The following is a 20,493-nucleotide window of genomic DNA, read 5'->3' as shown; positions in this document are numbered from 1 at the left end:
TGGGAAAACTGCAGTGACCTGTGGGCCCTCTGGGCTCACCAACCAGCGTGGCAGCTGGCGTGGCTTCAGGGTGGAGGAGGGTGACAAGGGGACCCGCTGATCCCTCCCACCCAGCCACTCCCCCTGGTGACGGCTGGCTGTGCGCCCCTGGGCAGGCACTTTCTCCACAGTATCTTGGATCTTCCTACAAATCTGGCTTGAAGCCCTGTGGGAGGGTTTCCCAGTGGCCAGTCCTGCAGTGCCCCCTGCTGTCCTAGCCCCCAGCGACAGGCAAAAAGAGGGGGGGCCCAAGTCCCTCCGAGGAGCTCAAGTGTCACCATCCACAGGGGTGGGCGCGGGGAAAGCCAACATCCCCAAGACTCCGGAGTCAAAGACCGTCTCATCGTCGTCCCTGCCACCACATCTATAATCTGGCTGCCCAAAGGGCTCCGTGTTTAATTCAGTCAGTCCTGCTCTCTGGGGGGGCGGGAGGGGGGGGCTCCCCAGCCTGGGTCCTGTAAACAGCTCCTAGAAGCCTCTCCCCTTGTCCTCGGATTGCCCCCTCCCACTCTCCATCCCAGAGGATGGGGGCAGTTGTGAGCCCCTTTTACCCAGCCAGCCTGCCCCCTTTTGGGGGGGACAAAAAGGCAAAGAGGAAAGAGCCATAGAGCCCCTCGAGGGGAAAGCTCAAGAAAGCTGGAAGGAAACCACAGAGGCAGTGCCAGGCCTGGGGGAGTGAGCTTGCCCTGGAAGTGCTGACGCCCCCGTGGGAGAACCCAAGACCTGAGCGCAGACAGCAGAGCAGGGGATCGTGGGCAGGCGGGCAAGCCAGCCCTGTGAGCCTCTCGGGGAGCCCCAGCGGGACGGAGAAGCCCCTGTGACCTGGGGGCCTGGGAAACCGGTCAGCGGCACATTTGCTCTCCTGCCCGAGAACAAGAGAGAAGAGGAGCAGCAGCGTCCCGATCAGGAGTAAGGACATAAGGAAAACTGTCCTGAACTCAGAGGTGCTCCCAGTGTGGACCGGAAACGATCCGCAGCTGACTGTGGGACACGAAGAGATTTCAGCAGCCGGGCTGGCGAGGGAGAGGAGGGTGAAGCGCGCCACCGTGGCCCTGTCCTCCTTCCAGAAGCCATTGAGAGTTACTAATAAAAATGCATGAAGGAAGCTTCAAGGGCAATTTTATTTATTTAATTTTTATGGAGATTTTATCCATTTATTCATGAGAGACAGAGAGAGAGAGGCAGAGACACAGGCAGAGGGAGAAGCAGGCTCCATGCAGGGAGCCCGAAGTGGGACTCGAGCCCAGGACCCCGGGATTCCACCCGGGCCGAAGGCAGGTGCCAAACCGCTGAGCCACTCAGGGGTCCCGCAAGCGCAGTTTTACTAGGACTTCACCTGTCGGGGATCTGCTTCTCCAAGTGGCGAGCTCTTCATTTTGTTAGGGGTTACACGGTTATATAAGAGGAACTGTCAGTCCATCTTGTCCGGAAGCTCTGATCGTGGTTTCCAACTCTGGCTAGGTCCAGGACCAAAAAGTTGTAAGTGACACAAAGCGGCCCTGCAGCGGCCCTTCTCCCAGTCTGCGGAGGAGCAGGAACCAGACCAGCAGACTCGCTCTTCTCCGGCTGGGGGCGCCAAGGGGGCTCCTCATCGAACCCCTCTGGGCTCCCGCATCCTCAGTCTTCCTCAGTCTGTAGGATGATGACTGTACCCAGGACGCAGGGGTGTTGGGAAAACCTGATGTCGTCCCATCCTGAGGGTGTGCGTGAGGTCACCCTGGTTCTGGTGGCTCCAGCACCCCCCTCCCCTACCTGTCTCCACAAAGCCTCCCCACCTGTTTCTGAAAGTTCCTGGTTTCGCCAGTGCTCAGGAACTGGGGAGTAAATCGGTCTTTCCCAGGACAGCCCACTGGCCGGTTCAGAGAGTGTCGTGTCATTGGTCACTCCACCGACAATGTTTTTTTCTGATTCTAGAGGGCTCTCACAGGTTTCTTACAGAGTGGGAAGAGGTTTGCTCCTCCACTGTGTTCCATTTGGTTCTGTATCAAAAAGGCGCCTTTTCCCCCCAGAAGCACTGTCCCCCATACCCTAGGGACTGCTCTTCCCCAGGTACCTGCCCTTGCACCCCCTCCTCCTTCAGCAAGGCAGGAAGCCCTGCTTCATCCAGTCCCGCCCACAGACACATCTGTGTGCACATGGTGGGGACCCTCTGTGTCCCAAATGTACCCAGGGTCAGCCTGGACCACGCTCTGCCAGCAGTGGTGGTGCTTGCAGGGCCCCCTTTTTTCCTCCCTGGACTCTTGGGGACCAGATATGTCCCAGAATTCACAACTTTTCCGAACAGAGAAAGGTCACGTGAGGCCTGTCTGTCCTATGTGCTAGATCTCGATCCCAGCAGCGTGTAGCCGCGGAGCCACTGTGTCCAGACTCGCTCGTCCTGCCTCAGGTCAGGTCAGGTTTTGTCGCTAAATGTGACTGTGGCAAGCTTGGGACAAACGCTTTGGTTTTCGGAACTCTTTAGAATTACGGATAAAGTTTAGAATTATGGAAAAAGGATGGAGGGTATGGTTCTGGGTATGGTTGAAAGTCCCCTGTTCCGGCGAGAAGAGGAAAGCTGAGTATTTATTTTGCACCGACGATGTGCTCCGCTCATGCATTTCTGGCTCTTCCGGCTAGGCCGTCCCACTAAGGAGTTGGGTGCTGGTGGGCCCCAGCCTGGACAGCCTGGACTCCAGGCCTGGACCTCCCCTTCGGGGGGAAAGGTCGGCTCTGCCTGACTGGGAAACAGAAAGCAGCCACTAATGTGTTTACCCAAAGCCCAGAGCAGGTGGGAGGTCCATCTGCTAATCTCTCCCAGCTGCCTCTCCCGGCTGGCACCACGGCCCAGAGGAGCGAGGGGCCCAGGAGAGGCTGGGAGGGGCTGGGCAGAGCCCTGGGGACCTGTCTGCTGGGCCCTCCTCCCCGTGGTGGAGAAAGAGGCCTTCCTCCAAGTGGAGCCCGCTGAGTCCTCCCTTCCCATCCCCTCCTCCCCAGCCGGATGGCCAAGAAGGCACTTCCTGTCTCAGCGGCAGCGACAATGAAAACCCTAGGGCTATTCTGGGTCCTTGAACCTGTCCTGGCTCCAGGGCAGGGAGTTAAGTGGAATGGAAGCAGGATGCTTGAGACTCAAGCCGTGGTGTCGCCCTAGGGCTGGGACATCTAATCTGCTTTAAAATCACCCCTTTTCCCAAGCAGCGCCCCCCCCACCTCTTACCGGGCCAAAACCTCTGGCTTCCCCAGCCTTGAATATGCCTGGAATCCCACCTAGCTTCCTTGCATCCTGGCTTTGCCACCTGAAGCCAGAGAAGCGATGACTCGGGAATGAAAGGTAAGCAATGGGGGGTGCGGAGGCGGGGTGGGGGGTGGCTGGAAATGATTCATGTCCATCCATCCACCCACCCATCTTGCCGTTCATTCATTCATCCAACCCACGTTCACCCAGCCTTCAGAACGTGCCAGGTGAAGCGTCCGTCACAAAGGAATGCCTGTAGCACCGGACACTTACTAACTAGCCTGTCCCTGACAGAGTCCTCTCCTTGCGCCGGGAAGTGGGGATTGCTGGTGAAGCTAAGGTGAGGGTCGGATAAATTGTACGCCCCTGCACCCGGGGAGCCACCCCCACAGGAGGGAGCCTCCCCCGCCGCCCACGTCTTAGTGGGCACACCACGAAGGCAGCAGTGTAGCTGGCCCTGAGCCACCTCCAAGCTCCCTGGTTGGGCCCTTGCTCTACATTTCTGCCCCTTTGGGAAGGCCGGGAGGCTTGAGCACAGAGCCCGCCGCCGTGCCCTCTGGCCGCGACCCCGGGGTGCAGGGCAGGTGGGCGTCGTGGATGACCTCTCGGACGGTGGCCCGGAAAGTCTTGCTGACAAGGCAGTAGAGGCCGAAGTTGACGGCGGTGTTGAGCATGGCGGTCATGTTGGCCACGTCCAAGGCCAGGTGCACCCTCCAGTCCCGGTGGACGGGGGCCACGTACAGGTGGTAGAGCATGACAAAGATCCGGGGCGCCCAAAGGAGGGCGAAGAGCGTGGTGACGCCCAGGAGGATGGCCGTACTCTTGCCCACCCGGGGCCGCGGCCCACCGTGGCTCCTCCTGCGCAGCCGCCAGATGATGGCCGAGTTGGCGGCCAGGAAAACACCGCAGGGGATGAAGTAGACGGTGAGGCAGTGGGCCCACTTGAGGACCTCGTCCAGCAGGCTGGGGGCGTCCGCGTCCCGCCACACGTCCAGCCACCAGTAGAAGGGGACGCCCGTCAGCAGGGCAGCTCCGAGGACGGTGGCGATGGCCCGGCGGCTCCGGCCCGGGGACGAGGCGGCCCGGTGGTGCAGGGGGTGGCACAGGGCGCTGTAGCGGTCGACCGTGAGCAGCACAGCGATCCACACCGAGGCGTGGTTGGCGGCAAACTCCAGGATGTTCGCCGAGCGCACCACGGCCCGGGGCACCTCGCGGGCCAGCACGGCCCCCTGCAGGAGGAACCCCACGAACACGATGACCACCTGCGTGACGATGTCCGAGGCCGTGAGCGCCAGAAGGTAGTGGTAGGAGGGCTTCCTGGTCCTGGCGGCCAGCCGGGCCAGGGCCACCGTGGTCAGGAGGTTGACTGATGACGGCAGAGGTCGCAGAGGGCAGAGGGCAGAGGCGTTAGAAGGGCGGCTCAGCCTACATTTCCGAGGCGTTATCATCGTCCCTCTCTGCCTGCTGGGCCGGGCGCCTCTTTTCCTCTTTCCAGACGCTTCTTAAAGCTCACTTTATCAGGGAGGCTAACCAGACCAGGCCTGCCCTGTCCATCCGTACACCACAGGCCACTGACTTCACCCCGGGGCAAGGCCTCTGCCTTACACACAAGCAGGGGTGGGTAATCCCACAAGGCTGAGACCACCTGTCCTTTCCTGCCTCCACTTCCCCACCTGCCCCCTAGCTCTGTTGCTTTTGGAATCAGTGGAGGGTACGGGAAGCTTTCAACCAAGCAGCCCTACATGAGCTTAGTCAGCCGAGCACAGTACCCACTGCCGGGGGGGGGGGGGATGGGGGTGGCTCTCCCTTCTGGTGAAACCTCAGCTTTAGCCGCTGAGCACCCCAAAACCTGGCCACTCACTTTTACTCCCCGCTATGCTTTGCTCCCCAAAGACCCGGATCGCCCTATAAAGTCAAAGGGTATCCTGGTGTCTAAGATTCTGGGTCTCAGGGGTCAGCACAGAGGATGGGCACCCACGGAAGAAGGACCCCTCCCATTTCTGCCCACCCTCAGCTCCCCAACCCCAGCTTCCCCACTCACCAGGCAGCCCCAGGCCCAGCAGGATGCTGTAGTAGATGACAGGGATGACACCAGCCACACACGGGGACCTCCCTGGGATTTCTGGCCAATGGCCCTCCAACTCCTGGCTTGGCCTACTGCCGTTGGCTGTGGGCAGCAGGGTCGTTTGGAGCGGGCCGGCTAGGGAGGGCAGAAGGGGGGAGTGGGGCTTCGAGCTTTAGGTCTCTCTCCAGCCTGCTCCTGCCCCTGAGATCTATTCACCCCTACTCTCTGAACACACCCTGGTCAGGCCCAGCAAATGACAATCCCTACGGCCTGGTCCACCCCACCCCTCCGTGGCCTGACGCCCCTGTTAAAGGGAAGAAGTCCTCCGTGGCGTTTTTGCTGCCGTGGACACTATTTCTTCATTGTGTTGCTGGAGGTACCCCTTCTGCCTGGGAGGCAGGGCCCTGAAACAGGCTGCAGGCACAGTCAGGGGGGCAGGGGGGCCCCGTTTCAGCATACAGATTCCTGGGGCTCTGCAGGCAGGCTGCACGGCGCTCCAGAGCGGGGCTGGGGCAGCTGTGTCTTTAGTGAGCGGCCCGGGTGATTCTCACCCACGGTGACTCACAGCGGCCACCCGGCTCTCCTCAACAGCTGCCTCGTCTCTACGGAGGGACATTACTAGGTTTCCTGCTCTTCGTCCCTAAAGAGCAGCCCTCCTCGTAGGTTAGCAATCCTGGAGCTGGGATGGCCCTGGTTTTCAGACCGGGAAACAGTCCAAAGGAGTGAAGTGACCACATACTCTGGCCCTTGCTCCTCTCAGCCCACACTTTAGGTTTTTGGTTTCAAGGTCCAGCTTTAGATTTCCTGCTGAAGCCCCCCACCCAGTCGTCCCCGCCCCTCTCCCCACCCCAGCTACACCTAGTTTTCCTGCCCCCCACTCATGGGTGATCAGCTTCAAGCTTCTTGATTCCTCACCTGTTCCTCACCTGCCTGCCACCGTCCTCCCACCCTCATTCTGGATACTTTACCTGTCTCCTGCCCCTCAAGCGTCATGCTCTTGGGTCCCGAGTCCTAGGTCACCTTGTGGCTTTTCTGGGGGTCCACACGGCTCCCTCCCAGCATCGCCAGCTCTCCAAGGGGTGGTTTGGCCCACGATTCTTCCCGCAGCACTGAGACTGAGCCGGTCAGTGCAGAGAGGTGGGGTGGTGGGAGGAGGGAGGAGGAGGAAGGAAAGGGTGGGGCCGAGGCTCAGGGGAATGAGTCTACACAGTGGATGCTGCCTGGAGCAAACCGGGATCCCCCAGGGTACTCAGGCTGGGAGAGGGGCCTTGAGGAGGTGGCTGGCCTGGGGCTCTGGATAGGCTGCCCGGTGCCCCAGGGCACTCTGGAGACTGGCCTGGGCTCAGGCAGGGCATTGACACCCTGGGTGCCAGGACTTCAGGACGAGGCAGAAGGATCCCATCTGTGGCATCAAAGAGAGGAGGGCATAAAGGCGGGGGGGCGGGGGAGACCCAGTGCAGGGCAGGGGTGAGGCTGCCATGGGCAGAGCCCAGATCTAGAGAGAGGCCTCACACGCCAGGTTTGACGGATTCAGTCCTACGGTGGAGGCAGGGGGTGGGAGGAGGAGGCTGCCTGGGGGGTTTGGGCCTGGAAGGGTGGCAGGAAGCTGTGGGCCGCGGTGGCAGTGGCCATCGGGAGAAGCCTGACCAGGCCGCCAGTAGCCCTGGGAATCCAAGACCCAGAGGCCCCCAGGAGCTGTTGTTTCCCTTGCTGTGGCGAAGTGGACCATTCCCCCAGGAATATGCAAATAAACAGCAGCAGGTGCAGCGAGCACTCTGGAGAGGCTGGAATCTGTGGCCACTGGCTCCCCCCAGCCCCGTGAGGAAATGACCAGTGCAGCCCACAGTGGGTGCCAGGGACAAAGACGTGGCCTGACTCCAGTCAGGAATCACCTGCCGTGCCCATCTCTGGGAATGAGCAGAGCTTCCGGACTCCCTAAGATAGAGCCCAGGTCTGGGGCTGGGGCTGGACCCTCAGCCCACTCCCACCTTCACACCCACCCTGGGCTAACACAGGGGACTTGTTGCCCCCTGGTGGCTGTGCTCCGACCCTGCACAACTCTGACAGTCCCCGGCCTTGGGCCCGGTCCTCTGGGTGGCAAGGCAGGACCAGAACCAGCACGACCCACTCAGATCCCCAGGCTGTGTCCGGGACCTCCGCCCGGGTCTGGGGAATTCCAGAAGCCCAGGTAATTCCTCAGGCCACCACCTCCCTGCACCAGGAGGCTGTGGGTGAACGAGGAGCTGCTGGCAGCCACGTTGAAAGGACCAAGCGTGTTCCCAAGCACTTACTCTTGTTCCTACAATTGTCACCCTCACGGCAGCCCCACAAGCTAACCCTGGTGACCTCCATTTCACATAAGAGGGGACGGAGGCTCAGAGAAGTTCAGCAGCTTGGCTAGGGCCACAGAGCCACTGTGTGACAGTGGGAATTTGAACTGAGGTTTGTTGCTCCCTTAAAGCACTTGTCACTCCCTCATGCAACCTGCCCTGGAAGAACAGGTGCACAGGCAGGAAGAGGCCAGGGAGGGCTCAGGCTTTTGGGAGGAGGGGATGTGGGTCATACAGAGCACTCAGATGGGGGGGGGGCATTGCAGTGTGTGTGTGGGGGTAGCGTGGTAGAGGTTACTGGGGCTGGAGAGTGGATGTGCCACCATAACGGGACAGCCTGGCTTCCCGGAAGCTTTCAGTAGCCTGTGAGTTACTTCAGGGAAATATTCCTTTTTGTTTATTATTAGCGTGCCCCCCCCCACCGAGTACACGGGCCTGGAACCTAAACTCATGATCCTTTGCTCCCCAGTCTAAGTGTCTGAAGGCACCCTAGCTCAGGAAGGCAGATGTTACAGATGTAAGGGAGCCTGCACTCTGGGTAGGGCTGGGTCTGGGGGCCCACTGCTTTGGGGTGAGTATTGCCCCCATCCGGCATCTGATCACCCATTCTGCAGATTCAGAAAACCATCCTGCCCCAAGCTTGCGAGAATTTTCAGTGGCTTTCACAGCACTAGAAGTTCCTTGCCCATTGGGAATCACATCTGTCTGAAATAGCTTCCCATGTAGGGTCATGGGAAAAAAAAAGTCAAGCAGAAAAATGGCATTTGAACTCAGGCTGCCGTGAGATCTCAGACAAGTCACTCAGGTTATAAACACGCTTTGTCTCAGGCAGGAAGTAGCACTCCTCTCTGGGAATTGTTCTAGCTTGTGAGCTCATCAGACTCGCTCTCAAGGAAGGATGGAGCTTCCAGATCCACAGGGCAAAATAAATCTGAGTGTCTCAGATCCTCGATCTCAACGGCTGTGCAGGGCAAATGCCCTCCTTTCTCTCTCTGGCTCCAAGACTCTCGCACACTACACACATGATGCAGGTGTATGTGCACACACACACACACACACACACTACACACATGATGCAGGTGTATGTGCGCGCGCACACACACACACACACACGAAGCAGGCACGCACTCCAGCAACTCTCAGACTAAGAAGCAGAGAACAGAGAATGCCTATTTCTGGAAAGCCACTTTCCAAATCATTAGAGGGGGTTCAGGGACAATGAAGTTAGCAATTTTAGGAGGTGGGGTTTGAGGTGACCCTTCCTAGTCTTCTTTTTTTAAAGATTTTATTTATTTATTCATGAGAGACACACAGAGAGAGGCAGAGACACAGGCAGAGGGAGAAGCAGGCTCCACGCAAGGAGCCTGATGTGGGACTCGATCCCGGGTCTCCAGGATCACACCCAGGCCGAAGGCAGGCGCTAAACCGCTGCGCCACCCAGGGATCCCCTTCCGAGTCTTCTTGGTAATCTGGGGCCGCCCGATCCCTGCACGCTGGAAATGGCATCCATCTAACTCCAGTAGGTAAATCTTAGCTTGGAGTGTACATGACAGTCACCCAACGTGCCTAGAAAATTACAGGCGTCCTGGCGTCTAAGTAGAGCACGAGAGATTGCGACACAGGTGGACTATACCTTCTAGAAACGCAGATGTAGCCCCAGGGAAGCTGGAGTTATGAAAAGAGTTTACTGAAAGCCAGTTTCCTGAGTACGGGGTTCTCTTACCAACGTCTCTTTATCGTCGATAACGTTCTTCCAGAAAATCACTGCGCGTGGAAGCAGGGATGCTCCGAGGCCCAGAACCCCCTCACACTGCGGCTCTGTCTTGCTGGGCCGGGCCGGGGAGGTGTACAGTCCATGGGAAGGGCAGGCAGGCAGCCAGGGGATGGTGGATTTGGACAAGGGGAGCCAGGCGTGAAGGTCAGGGCAGCCGGGAGGGGTTTCCGCTGGGCTGGATGGCTCCGTCTCTGCCAACCCGGACGAGGCAGGTGCCAGACCCAATTCTTGCTCTCTCCGCAGCTCTGGAGAGGGGGGTGGAGCTGTCGGCGTCTCTGTGCCAGCCGGGAGCAGAAATCAATGCATGGAGCTGGTGCCTGGGATCCAGAGAGCAGGGGAGGGCAGGCTCCATCCCAGGTCAAGGACCCAGCCTTGGGGGAAACTGTGCTGGATCTCTGGGTCCATCGATTCATCGAGCTTAAAGGACTCCCTCCCTGGAAGAGCTGGGCCAGGCCCTACTTGCTGCCCAAAAAGGTGAGGCCTCAACGGGACACACGGACACACCTACTCCCCTTGGGCTCTTGACACCCCCCCTTTTCCTTTGGATTTAGAAGAGCACTCCTCTGCACTAACCCAGTCGAGATGGTGACCTGGCTCTCTGCTTCAATTTCTCCTACAATCGGGGTGGGATGTTGGGTCTGCTGTGTGCGTCCTTGGAACTCTGGGAAGGGAAGCGTTATATTTGGAAGTTAGAAGCTGGGAAAAGAAGCCTTCTAAGAGGTAAGCGGAGAGACCTGAGGCACTGGGGAAGGTGAATTAAAGGAAGTGACAGGGCAGACAGGTGGGTACTTCAGCATCTCCAGCTCCTAGCCCAGGTTTGTACTGGTTGGGGGTGGGGGTAGGGAGCGCTCTCTGCCAAGGGCTAGCCTCTTGCAAGGTGGCCAGCCCGGCTCTGGGCAGAGCATTTCCCATGCACAGGTGCACGGTGCAGAGTGCTAGTGCTCTGTGCCCGGCCCCACCATCCTAGCTCACCTTCATCCTGGGGGATGACGGTCACAGTCCCCAGGGGACCCTCCCCAAAGGCCCATCACCCTCCCCAGGGCATGCCGGGGCTGGCCTCAAAGGGGAACGTGAAAGGAACACCAGTTATCCCATGGGTCCCTATTGGAGACCCTTGCCCTGCTCTCTGAGAGCTAGGCCACCCCAAAATGGAAGAAGGGGAGGGATGGGGGCCTGGGCCGCCACTTCCCACTTCTCCTCCAGGCCCTCCCTTTGCTGCCCGCTCACCAAGGCACTTTAGCCAAGCTGCTGCCAAGCACGCTCTGTGCCAGGACAGAGACTGGGCCTGGGGGTTGGGGGAGGGGACTGGGGGCCCTCTGGGCCAGCAGCTGCCAGAGGTCCTGGAGCCCCTGGCCTGCCCTTTGGAGAGCCTAAACCCCCCAGGAGACAACCAGCTAGCTCTGCTGGGTGGTGGAAGACGTGGGGGAGCTCGCCGGATCTGTCCCCCTCGGGGGCCCGCGGGCCACACAATAGCCCCAGGCTGCTGCTCCCTGGCTTAAGTGGTTGCCTGGGCAACAACTGGGGCCAGTTTCCACCAATCCTCGGCAGAGGCTGGATCAAGGGGAGGGAAGCTGGCTGGGAAGGGGGGCACCATCCCTTGTGCTGAATCCTATATAAGGAGGAGGGATGTGAGCGCAGTGGTCTGCGCTTCGCTGCCCCTCCAGTGAGCTCAGGGGCGGGGCACGAAGATGCTTCGCTTGGGCTGTGCCAAGCCTGGGTCCTGGGCCAGCTTCTGGGCCGTCCTGACCTTGGTGGGTCTGGCCACTCGAGCCGGTGAGTGGGCAGTGGGTGGGGTGGGGTGGGGGTGGAGGGCAGGGAGGAGAGGCCGGACCTTTCGCCGGGAGGGGGCGGTGTCCAGCAGGCCGGGAGATTTGATCGCGCCCGCCCCGCGGAGGGAAGAAGGGCTGGGAGGCAGCAGGGGTCTCAGCGACAGGAAGACCAGCCCACCGCCCACGCCGGACAGGTGGCCCCAGGCAGCCGTGGGGTGTGAACGGCCCACCCACCCGGCCCTCACCCTCCCCTTCTCCCGCTGCCTCCCTTTCTGTTACACACAGATGCTCTGCTCTCGTGTCAGCCTCCTCTCTGGTTGTCCCCACGGGCCAGGGGCCTGCGCGTGTGCGCGTGTGTTCGGGGGGTGCTCGTCCGCTGCTCTCAGACACCCACCTAGTCTCCCTCTGAGGCTCCTCACACTGTTCTCTGCTTGGGGAAGTGGCTGGCAGCGTTTCCTGTCACTGAGTTCTCTGTGACGGGAGTGCATGTCCCCATCTGACCCTCACACATCCCTGGAAGCCCAAGAGAAGGACCCGGGGTGGGCAGCCTGGAAGGGGGAGGCCAGGCTCAACACTTAGGTCCCGTGAGAGTCCCCTTCCAGCACCAGCACACCCTCTGTGTCTTCTCTGGTCCCCCCACAAGCCACCTGCTGCGAGTGGACTTCAGCCTCAGAGGTCAGGACCCAGGAGGGCAGCTGGGCCTGGAAACGGCTTCCCCTCATGCTCTGCCTCGGTCGTCCCACTTGTGCTCTGGTCCCTCCCAACCCTCACTGCTCCCCGCACCCCTAACCCATCCTTTTCTAGGGCCTCTGCAGGGCTGGCGCATGTCCTCTGGCTGGCTCCTTCCCGTCACTTCCTCAGGGAGCCGTCTAGGATTTATGCACCTCAAGCAGCCCTATCCTGACTACCGTCACTTCCTTATTTATCACAATCCCAAACTGGAGTGCTTATTTGTGTACTTACCGCCTGTCTAAGGAGCTGGTTGGTGCTTTTCTCAGTAGGTGAGCGCGGTGGGGTTCCTCGACCCTTGTCTGGTGCTCTGGCATCACGGAGACCAGTTCCCGGGCATTCCGGTTCATGATCTCTCCTCGCCAGGAATCTACCCCCCTCTGACAAGAGCATCCTCTCAGGGGCTGCTCAGGGTCAGGTTCATAAGCTTCCCCACCCGGGAAGTGCTTGTGTGCGTGCACGCTTACCTCTGCGTGCTCCAGGGGCGCAGACAAGTATGCACACAGCCTCCCCAGGCCCAGCAGCCCTCCGCCCACACCCAGGCACACGCATCCCCAGGTGGTCCCTCTGCACCCCTGGCTGGCACCCCCGGCCCAGGGGCCTTCTCAGCGGTGCTGCCTTCCTTCCTGCTGCAGCTCAGAGAGCCGATGTTGGTGGCGAGTCCACGGGCACCTCCATCAACCACTCCCAGACGCTGCTCCAACGCTTGCAGGAGCTGCTGCGGCAGGGCAATGCCAGCGACGTGGTTCTGCGGGTACAGGCCGCGGGGACGGACGAGGTCCGCGTGTTCCACACGCACCGCCTGCTGCTGGGCCTACACAGCGAGCTCTTCCGGGAGCTGCTGAGTAACCAGAGTGAGGTGGTGCTTCAGGAGCCCCGGGACTGCGCTGCTGTCTTCGACAAGTTCATCAGGTGGGCGCGGATTAGGGGAAGGCTTCCTCCCTTTCCCGGGCCCTGGCTTCTCCGCTTACGGGGTCCCAGAAGCCCTGGCCTCTCAGAAGACATTATGTGCATCCCCCAGAGGTCCATCCCCCAAGGTCTTCGCTTTTATTCGTCCCTTCTCCCCCTGCCCTTCCCACAAATCCAGCCTGACTCCCTGCCCTTGCCTGCAAGTCCCGTTGGCTCTGATGCCAGCTACCAAGTGCTCTCAGAGCTGTTTCCAAACCTGGTGTTGAGAGCTTTTAAAAACTGCAGATTCCCGGACCCCGGTCTGGGTCATCTGGCTTCAGGTCTGGGGTTGGGCTCGGCAGTGATTTTTTTATTTTCAGGCCTCCGTGTGGTTTTAGCATCTAGCCAGGTTTCCAACTGCAGGGCCAGAGGGAATAAGCCAGTGCTCTCTCTCTCATCTCCTGCTCCCTGCTGGTGTGCTGTACGGGGTGGGGGGGGGCACCATTCACACTCTAGTCAGAGCAAGTAACCCTGTTTTAACAGTTTAGACAAGATGGCTGCAGAATACCAGGCAGCAGGAAGAGGCGTAACACAGAAGGGGAAGGGTCTTCCCCCCCACCAGTCAGTTCCATGAAAGAGGTCTTCTCCCAACCCCATACTGTGCCTCTGCTGAAGGTGATTGGCTAGAATTTAGTCACATGGCCATGTCCACTCTAAAGGAGGCTTAGAGTCATCTTTTATTCCCAGAAGCAAATAGTTGGGCTAAAATGCAGCAGGAAGGGGGAGACTGGGGAGGGGGGCGGTGTTGGTGCGGCTCTCTCTCCCGGCAGCTCTCGCCACATCCCCATGGAGCGTGGGGCCTGGCAAGGGTGAGCAGAGGGATGGGAGCAGATGGGGACAGGGAGTGAATGAGCAAGAGCCACACCGGAAGAGATCCAGGGAGAAAGATGAGCTTGCAAGAAGGGGGGGGGGGCGGGTAGAGGGAATTAACCTGTGTGGAGGGCCTGCTTTGTAGCCAGTCCAGTTCATTCTCCCCCAGCTGTCACAACGACCCTGGTAACCCCTCTCCCCGGACGATTAGCAGAAGGTTCAGTGAAGTTAAATGACTTGCGCACTTGCAAGCACAATATGGATCTGAGCCTGGGGTTGTGAAGCCCAGGGCGGGTGGAGCCTCGTCTGTCCTGTAGCCTAAGGCTTGGGGCCTAGTAGATGCCCAGTAACGATGCATCCTTTCCGTGTCCCCCTGAGAAATGGTCCTTGAGAGGAAGATAGGAAGCCTCGTGGGTGGATGGGTGGGGCTGACCACAAGGCTCTCCATCCAAGGCTGTGTCCCCTTTGGGGGGGTGTCTAGGGGCATGGTGGAGGGGGGGCGCCCTGACCCAGCCCCATCTCTGCGCCCCTCCCGCAGGTACCTGTACTGCGGCGAGCTGACCGTGCTGCTGGCCCAGGCCATCCCCCTGCACCGGCTGGCCACCAAGTACGGCGTGGCCTCCCTGCAGCGCGGCGTGGCCGACTACATGCGGGCGCACCTGGCGGGCGGCGCGGGCCCTGCGGTCGGCTGGTACCACTACGCGGTGAGCACCGGGGACGAGGCCCTGCGCCAGAGCTGCCTGCAGTTCCTGGCCTGGAACCTGTCGGCCGTGGCGGCCAGCGCGGAGTGGGGCGCCGTGAGCCCCGAGCTGCTGGCGCAGCTGCTGCCGCGCTCGGACCTGGTGCTGCAGGACGAGCTGGAGCTGTTCCACGCGCTCGAGGCGTGGCTGGGCCGCACCCGCCCTGCCCCAGCTGTGGCCGAGCGCGCGCTGCGGGCCATCCGCTACCCCATGATCCCGCCGGCCCAGCTGTTCCAGCTGCAGGCGCGCTCGGCCGCCCTGGCGCGCCACGGCCCCGCGGTGGCCGACCTGCTGCTGCAGGCCTACCAGTTCCACGCCGCCTCGCCGCTGCACTTCGCCAAGTTCTTCGACGTCAATGGCAGCGCCTTCCTGCCCCGCAACTACCTCGCGCCCGCCTGGGGCGCCCCGTGGGTCATCAGCAACCCGGCCCGCGACGACCGCAGCACCAGCTTCCAGACGCAGCTGGGCCCCAGCGGCCACGACGCGGGCCGCCGGGTCACCTGGAACGTGCTCTTCTCGCCGCGCTGGCTGCCCGTCAGCCTGCGGCCCGTCTACGCGGACGCCGCGGGCACCGCGCTGCCCCCCGCACGCCCCGAGGACGGCCGGCCGCGCCTGGTGGTCACCCCGGCCAGCAGCGGTGGCGACGCGGCCGGAGTGAGCTTCCAGAAGACGGTGCTGGTGGGGGCGCGCCAGCACGGCCGCCTGCTGGTGCGCCACGCCTACAGCTTCCACCAGAGCAGCGAGGAGGCCGGCGACTTCCTGGCGCACGCGGACCTGCAGCGCCGCAACTCCGAGTACCTGGTGGAGAACGCCCTGCACCTCCACCTCATCGTCAAGCCCGTCTACCACACCCTCATCCGGACCCCCAAGTAGCCAGGCGGGCCGCGGCGGGGAGGGGCGCGCACCATCCGGGGTGCTCAGGCTGGTCCCCTGGGTGGCCCGGTGCTGGTGGCCTTGGAGCTGGGGTGCAGGGTGGTGCAGCAGGTGCCCCGTTTCACAGCTGCCTCGGAGGCCGCGCTCTTGGTTGAATAAATCGATGCTCAGAGAGCAGAGGAGGGGATGATTGTACCACCCAGTTCCAGGTAAAAGCAGCCCTCCTAGGTATGCGGGTTCCCCCATCTTTCATTAGCTTTTACCCAGGGCCCCCACCCCCACCTGGAACAGGGCAGGTAAGAGCAACGACATGGGCCAGCCTGGGAAAACTGGGGGTGGGGGGTGGGGGACGACTCCAGGACCTCTTGCTCAAGTTTTCTCACCTTGAAGCCACGAGGCTTACTTAGCTGGGCAGTTTCCGAGCCCTGATTTCCAGAGGGTACCACCTCCCACCCCCGTCTAGGTAATTAGGCTTTTTATGGTCTGAGCCACCCCAGGTCTCTGACCTCTCATGGGAGGGAGCGAGGAAGGTGTGAAGGCTTGTGGGGTGGGGCATGAACGGACTTTGCCGGCCTCACCCTTCCTAGGAACCGGCTAGAGGAAAAACCCGTCCCCTCCCACCAGGTGTTTGTAGGTTGGTGCAGTGTCACCAGCCACAGGGGGATGGGGTGTCGGGAGGGAGGAGGAAGGCAGCTGGGTTGCCTCTTAATCAGTCATGGCCCCCCTTACATTCCAGACAAGGTCTGGTTTCCAACACAACCATCAAGACCCAAATGGGATTTTATTGTTACACCGCCAAGTAACAAAACCAGATTCCCTCCTCTGCCCCAACCAGACTCTTCCGAAATGACTGTTGGCTCCTTCCCCAACCATCGGAGATGCCCTTGCCCCGGATGTGGGCTCAGGACCCTGTCCCACTAACAGCTCCCTTCCCCCTTCCATCTCCAAGGCTGAGTCCGGCCCCAGGTCTCTACAGGGTTTTGGCAACAGGGTTCTATCCAGGGCTGGGAGGTCAGGAAGTCCTGTCATCCTGGCCATGCCTCCTGAGCTTACCTCCCTTCCCCAGTGGCACTGAAAGCATGGAGCTGCTGGGCAGACACCCTCATAATTCCTGGGTCTCAGGAGCCCCAGCTTTCTGAGAGCCTGAGCTCCTGCTCACAGGCGACCCCATCTGCCCAGCCTCCATCTCCCATTTTCTGCTACACCCCATCCAGGCTTGGGGGCAGGAGGGCCGGTTCCAGACAGGACCCCTCAGGTATGCCGGAAGCGTCCGTCTTTGCCGTGGGTGCTTGTGCCGTGAGCCAGGCGGGGCCCACGGGCAGCCCGTCGGGAAATACCAGCTGGGTTGGAGTGAACAGTGAGGGGTGAGGAGTCCCCGGGGCCTGCAACAGGGTAAGGGCCAGGAACAGGGGTTTAGGAATTCCTCTCACTCCCTCTCGGGTCACCCCGTGGCCTTGAACTCCTTGGGGGCACAACCCCAAGATGCCAGTCTCACAGATACTCCGTGAGAACCCGGTTTCCAGCAATGGGTAGCCATAGGTACGGGGAGCTCAACATGCCTCCTCCCTGGGCTGGCCAAGGGCTCCCGTCCCCATTCCTTCCTTGGGTGGTACTGACCCGTGCTCTGGCTTGGAGGGAGTTTGACCTTGGCCAAAGGCAGCGTGACCTTCCCCAGATGCCGGGTACCAGGGGCTGGGTGTCCGCACACTGGCACCCTGTGATCCGAGACACTCTCCATGGGACGGGGCCCCAGGAGGTGTGTCTTGGGGCGGGAGAGCTGTGTGGGAGAACAGTGAGGTGAGTCGGGGCTGTATGGGATCTGCTACACGGATCTGCCCTGTATGCCTGCCCCCCTGCCTGCCTCCTATGCCAGCCTGGGGGACAGGGACTGAAGGTGTCCTGGGGCCTCTGGAGGAATCCAGCCCCCAGGTTCCCATCCACAGCAAAGGGGCGCAGACACGTCATCCCCCAGTCTTTCGTCTCACCCCTTGCCCCGTGACCTCAAAGGACCGGGACCTCCGCTTCCTCCTCTTGGCCTCCAGTGACTCCTCCCGTTTCTTGCCCGGGCTTTTCTTCTGGCTGCGCATCCAGGGCCCGGTGCCGTCGCCACTGTGCCCGGCTGCCTGGGACGGGGCCTCGCCTGTGCTGCTAGACAGGTTGTCCTCACTGGCAGCGTGCTGCAGGGTGGGGCTGGGCGGCCGCTTGCAGGCCAGAGGGCCGGGTGGCTGCTCGTCAGCCTCGCTGGGCGAGTGCGGAGACAGGCTGCCGCGCTCCCGGGCAGGTGGCAGCAGGTGGCGCCCCTCGCTGCCCAAAGCCCGCGAGCGCCGCCGCGCAGCCTTCACCGAGATGCACTTGGTGCCGGTCAGGATCTCCTTCCTCTCTGCAGCGGGACAGAAGGAAGGAGCACCCAACCTGGGGTCAAGACCACATATCCCTCCCCCTCCCACAACCTCCCACCCCCTCCTTCTCCTGCTAATAAAGGAGGACATGAGCAGATCCAGAAGGCCTGGGTCCCAATTCCAGCCCTCGCTTGCTATTTAAGAAACTTGGGGCAAATTTCTGAGCTTTACCTTCATCTGTAACTGGGGATGAAGTTACATCCTGAAACTAACCCTGTAGGGTTACTGTGAGGACTAACTGAGAAAGTGGGCTTCGGGGTGGGGATTCCATCTATATTTGCTCTTAGAATTACTACTGGGTGGGAAGGGGGGACAGGATCCTGAGTGCCATGTGCTCCCCATTCGGACTTCTGATTGTGTCCTCAGCCCTCTGTGCGTCCTTGAGCAGGTGGCTAATCCTCTCTGGGCACTGGGGCCTCTGTATAGAATGGGTAGCTCCAAAAGCTACCCATTTGGTGACAAAGGGTGTCACCAAAGGGTGACAAAGGCACACAAGGTGCATCCAGCAGCGCACAGGGCACGGACTGGGTGATCTGAACAGTTCAGATGCTGCTGGGCTCACGTTGACCGGGCTGGCAGGGGGCGCACCTTTGGAGGACAAGGGGATCTCCGACAGATTCTCGCTGCTGTCGGGGGAAGAGGTGATCTGGCTGCTGGGGCTGACCAGGCTGTCCTGAGTGGGGGCCTGCAAGTGAAGTGGTTGAGAAGACAAAGGCATTGGACCCACCAGGGGCCTCGTGTCTTACTCAGCAGAGACAGCGGGGCCTCAGGGGTGAAGGCCATCTTGGGAAGGCTCCACCCCAACCACGGGGTGTCTACCCTGTGCCCCCACCCCCGGCAGTGGCGCTCCATGCTCACCTCCTGGGTCACCAGGCTGCCGATCTGGATGGGGGGTGGGGTGGGCACAGAGGAGCTCTTCACCTGCCAGGCTCGAGGACTGGCTTTGAACACGCGGTTGGCTTCACTGAGGTTGGCAGAGGAGGATGGCGGCTGTTGACTGGGCTGGACCCACTAAGGTCCCAACTCCACCCCAGGGTGGGGAGAACTGTTTGTGTGACGGGAGAGAGAACCTAGGGGTCCTGGCTCCAGACTTGTGCCACCTTCTCCCTTTCATTCCTGCCCCATGGACTTAGCCCCAAACTGGGTTGGCATCCCTGGGATACAGCTCAGCGGGTGGTGGCTCAGGCTGGCAGGACTGGCTGGAAGCGGTCTCTGGCCTCACCTCTCCGCGCTGAGGGGAGGGAGGATGCTGTCCTGCAGGCGCTGGACTTCAGAGCTCAGCGTCTTCACATTCTCTGGGTCAGACTCTGGTGTCAGTGTGGTTCCTGCTGGGGTAATTTTGGGCAAGGAGCTGTCCTGGGGAGGGAAGGTGGCAGGGGGAGGACAGTCAGAAGACTTGGTCTTGGACCAGGTGACGGCAAAGGGTGACAAAGGCATGCAAGGCGACTAGGGCCTAGGTGTGGGGGAGGAGAGCAGTGGGTTTGTATTCTGGCTCACAGGGGCTAAACTGGGGTCTGCTAGGCATCCCCAGTAGCACCGCCTGATGACCTGGTCTTCTTGGGGGGGGGGCATTTGTGATTGCTCAGATAACCAATCCTGACCCTCAGACTCTGGGTGGGGACAAGTGCCAGAGAAGAATGCCCTGGGACAGGCACCTTACTGGGTCGAGGCTTTGGGCGGGGTGAGAAGGAAGGAGGGCCAAGTCCCTGGGGTGCCAGCCAGCCTGGTCCCATCTGCACCCCAGCGACCTGCAGGCACTGCCTGGGGCATCCCCCCCTCCATCCCTACCTGTGCTCATGCCCAAGCCCAGGCCTGCCCACGCTCCCACCTGCAGGGCCCTGGAGGCCACCCGGTCCATGATGGTGGCCCGCTCCAGGCTGCCCTCCTCCAGCTCCCGCAGGTACACTTCATACAGCTCCTCCAGGTGCTGCGGGACGGCCAGGTTGTAGTCTGGGGGGGGGGGGGGGTGGAGAGAGGGAGGGGCAGGGCTCAGCGCGTGCCCCGGGTCCCTCCGCGGGCCCCGGGTCCCTCCGCGGGCCTCGGGGGCCCCTGGGTGGCTCGGGGCGCGCGGGGCCTACCGTCGATGACCTGGCGCTGGCCTTGGATGATCTCGTCGCAGAGGCTGCGGTGCTGCTCCAGGCGGCGCACGGCCTCGCGGCGGTGGCGGAGCGCGCCGTCCCGGAGCAGCGCGTGCGACTGCATCTCCGTGTTCTCCACCTCGAGCTCGTGCACGCGGCACAGCAGGCTGAGCACCTGGCGCTGCTCCTCCGAGCCGATGCGCCGTGGCAGCGTCTCCTCCAGGCGCCGGCCCCGCGCGCGCAGCTCCCGGCAGCGCTGCTCCAGCGCCAGCTGGGGGCCGGGGTGGGGGGTCAGCGCCCGGGCTGGTCCTAACCCCCACACCCGACCCCTCCAGCCCCCGAGCACCCTCCAGGCTGAAGCCCCATTCTGAGCCTAACCCTCAAACCTTCGTCTTGGGCCCTGCAACAGGGGCTGCCCCCAAATGGCCCCTCTGGACACACTTTCTGGCCACCCTGAAACAATCTGCCCCTGGAATCAGCTCCATGGATACCGGCCGACCCCAGCCCCTCTGACCCCCTCAGGGCTCATCATGGCCCCCCAAAAGCCCCTGGTTTGCGTATGCTCCAGAACAGAAAGAAGATATCCATTATCTGGAAAAACCCTAATTAAAATACTGACTACCATTTTTTTTTTTGAGTTCTTGGTATGCAAAAGGCATTGATTTAATCTCTCCAATAACCCCACCAGGACCCCACCAGGACTACTCCCATTTTGTAGATGAGGAAGC

At 61.3% G+C, this 20,493-nt stretch overlaps 3 protein-coding genes across 9 annotated transcripts in view; 1 reads left to right on the top strand and 2 right to left on the bottom strand.

Annotated features, from left to right (window-relative positions):
• Nucleotides 1-1,141: 1,141 nt before the first annotated feature.
• Nucleotides 1,142-14,092, bottom strand: GPR142 (G protein-coupled receptor 142). The gene is made up of 6 exons (XM_072781444.1): nucleotides 11,583-14,092; nucleotides 9,993-10,080; nucleotides 9,369-9,694; nucleotides 6,284-6,717; nucleotides 5,292-5,450; nucleotides 1,142-4,616 (listed from the first exon to the last, which is right to left on the bottom strand). Exons 4-6 carry the CDS (start codon nucleotides 6,306-6,308, stop codon nucleotides 3,745-3,747), a joined length of 1,056 nt encoding a protein of 351 aa, XP_072637545.1. The 5' UTR covers nucleotides 6,309-6,717; nucleotides 9,369-9,694; nucleotides 9,993-10,080; nucleotides 11,583-14,092; the 3' UTR covers nucleotides 1,142-3,744.
• Nucleotides 9,621-20,391, top strand: BTBD17 (BTB domain containing 17). Of its 3 annotated transcripts, XM_072781441.1 has the most exons (4): nucleotides 9,621-9,893; nucleotides 9,971-10,139; nucleotides 12,553-12,829; nucleotides 14,214-20,391. In XM_072781441.1, exons 2-4 carry the CDS (start codon nucleotides 10,049-10,051, stop codon nucleotides 15,286-15,288), a joined length of 1,443 nt encoding a protein of 480 aa, XP_072637542.1. In that variant the 5' UTR covers nucleotides 9,621-9,893; nucleotides 9,971-10,048; the 3' UTR covers nucleotides 15,289-20,391. The 3 variants fall into 3 exon arrangements, with proteins under 3 accessions (XP_072637542.1, XP_072637543.1, XP_072637544.1); XM_072781442.1 differs by lacking the exon at nucleotides 9,621-9,893 and having other exon boundaries at nucleotides 9,905-10,139; XM_072781443.1 differs by lacking the exons at nucleotides 9,621-9,893; nucleotides 9,971-10,139 and adding an exon at nucleotides 10,732-11,192.
• Nucleotides 16,051-20,493, bottom strand: part of KIF19 (kinesin family member 19) — a 26,527-nt gene continuing 22,084 nt past the window's right edge. For all 5 annotated transcript variants that reach the window (XM_072781436.1, XM_072781440.1, XM_072781435.1 and 2 more), the window contains exons 13-20: nucleotides 19,766-20,036; nucleotides 19,516-19,637; nucleotides 18,910-19,043; nucleotides 18,546-18,651; nucleotides 18,276-18,372; nucleotides 17,274-17,668; nucleotides 16,906-17,065; nucleotides 16,051-16,670 (exon numbers count right to left, since the gene is read on the bottom strand). In XM_072781436.1, the coding sequence (XP_072637537.1) occupies nucleotides 16,540-16,670; nucleotides 16,906-17,065; nucleotides 17,274-17,668; nucleotides 18,276-18,372; nucleotides 18,546-18,651; nucleotides 18,910-19,043; nucleotides 19,516-19,637; nucleotides 19,766-20,036 (1,416 nt within the window). In that variant the 3' untranslated portion in view covers nucleotides 16,051-16,539. The remainder of the gene's footprint in view (nucleotides 16,671-16,905; nucleotides 17,066-17,273; nucleotides 17,669-18,275; nucleotides 18,373-18,545; nucleotides 18,652-18,909; nucleotides 19,044-19,515; nucleotides 19,638-19,765; nucleotides 20,037-20,493) is intronic.

The sequence above is a fragment of the Canis lupus genome, chromosome 16 (genome assembly GCF_048164855.1).
Source record: "Canis lupus baileyi chromosome 16, mCanLup2.hap1, whole genome shotgun sequence".
Lineage (NCBI taxonomy): Eukaryota > Metazoa > Chordata > Mammalia > Carnivora > Canidae > Canis > Canis lupus.
Note: the sequence above shows the minus strand (reverse complement) of the source record. Positions and strands in the feature narration are given on the sequence as shown.

Coding starts and splice junctions, on each gene's coding strand:
- GPR142 (XM_072781444.1), bottom strand. CDS start 6,308: ATGACGCTTGAGGGGCAGGAGACAG. Junction 5,451..6,283: donor GCTTGAGGGGCAGGAGACAG/GTAAAGTATCCA, acceptor TGCCCTCCCTAG/CCGGCCCGCTCCAAACGACC. Junction 4,617..5,291: donor GCTGGGCCTGGGGCTGCCTG/GTGAGTGGGGAA, acceptor TGCCGTCATCAG/TCAACCTCCTGACCACGGTG.
- BTBD17 (XM_072781441.1), top strand. CDS start 10,049: ATGTTGGGTCTGCTGTGTGCGTCCTTGGAACTCTGGGAAGGGAAGCGT. Junction 10,140..12,552: donor GAAAAGAAGCCTTCTAAGAG/GTAAGCGGAGAG, acceptor TTCCTGCTGCAG/CTCAGAGAGCCGATGTTGGT. Junction 12,830..14,213: donor GTCTTCGACAAGTTCATCAG/GTGGGCGCGGAT, acceptor CCCCTCCCGCAG/GTACCTGTACTGCGGCGAGC.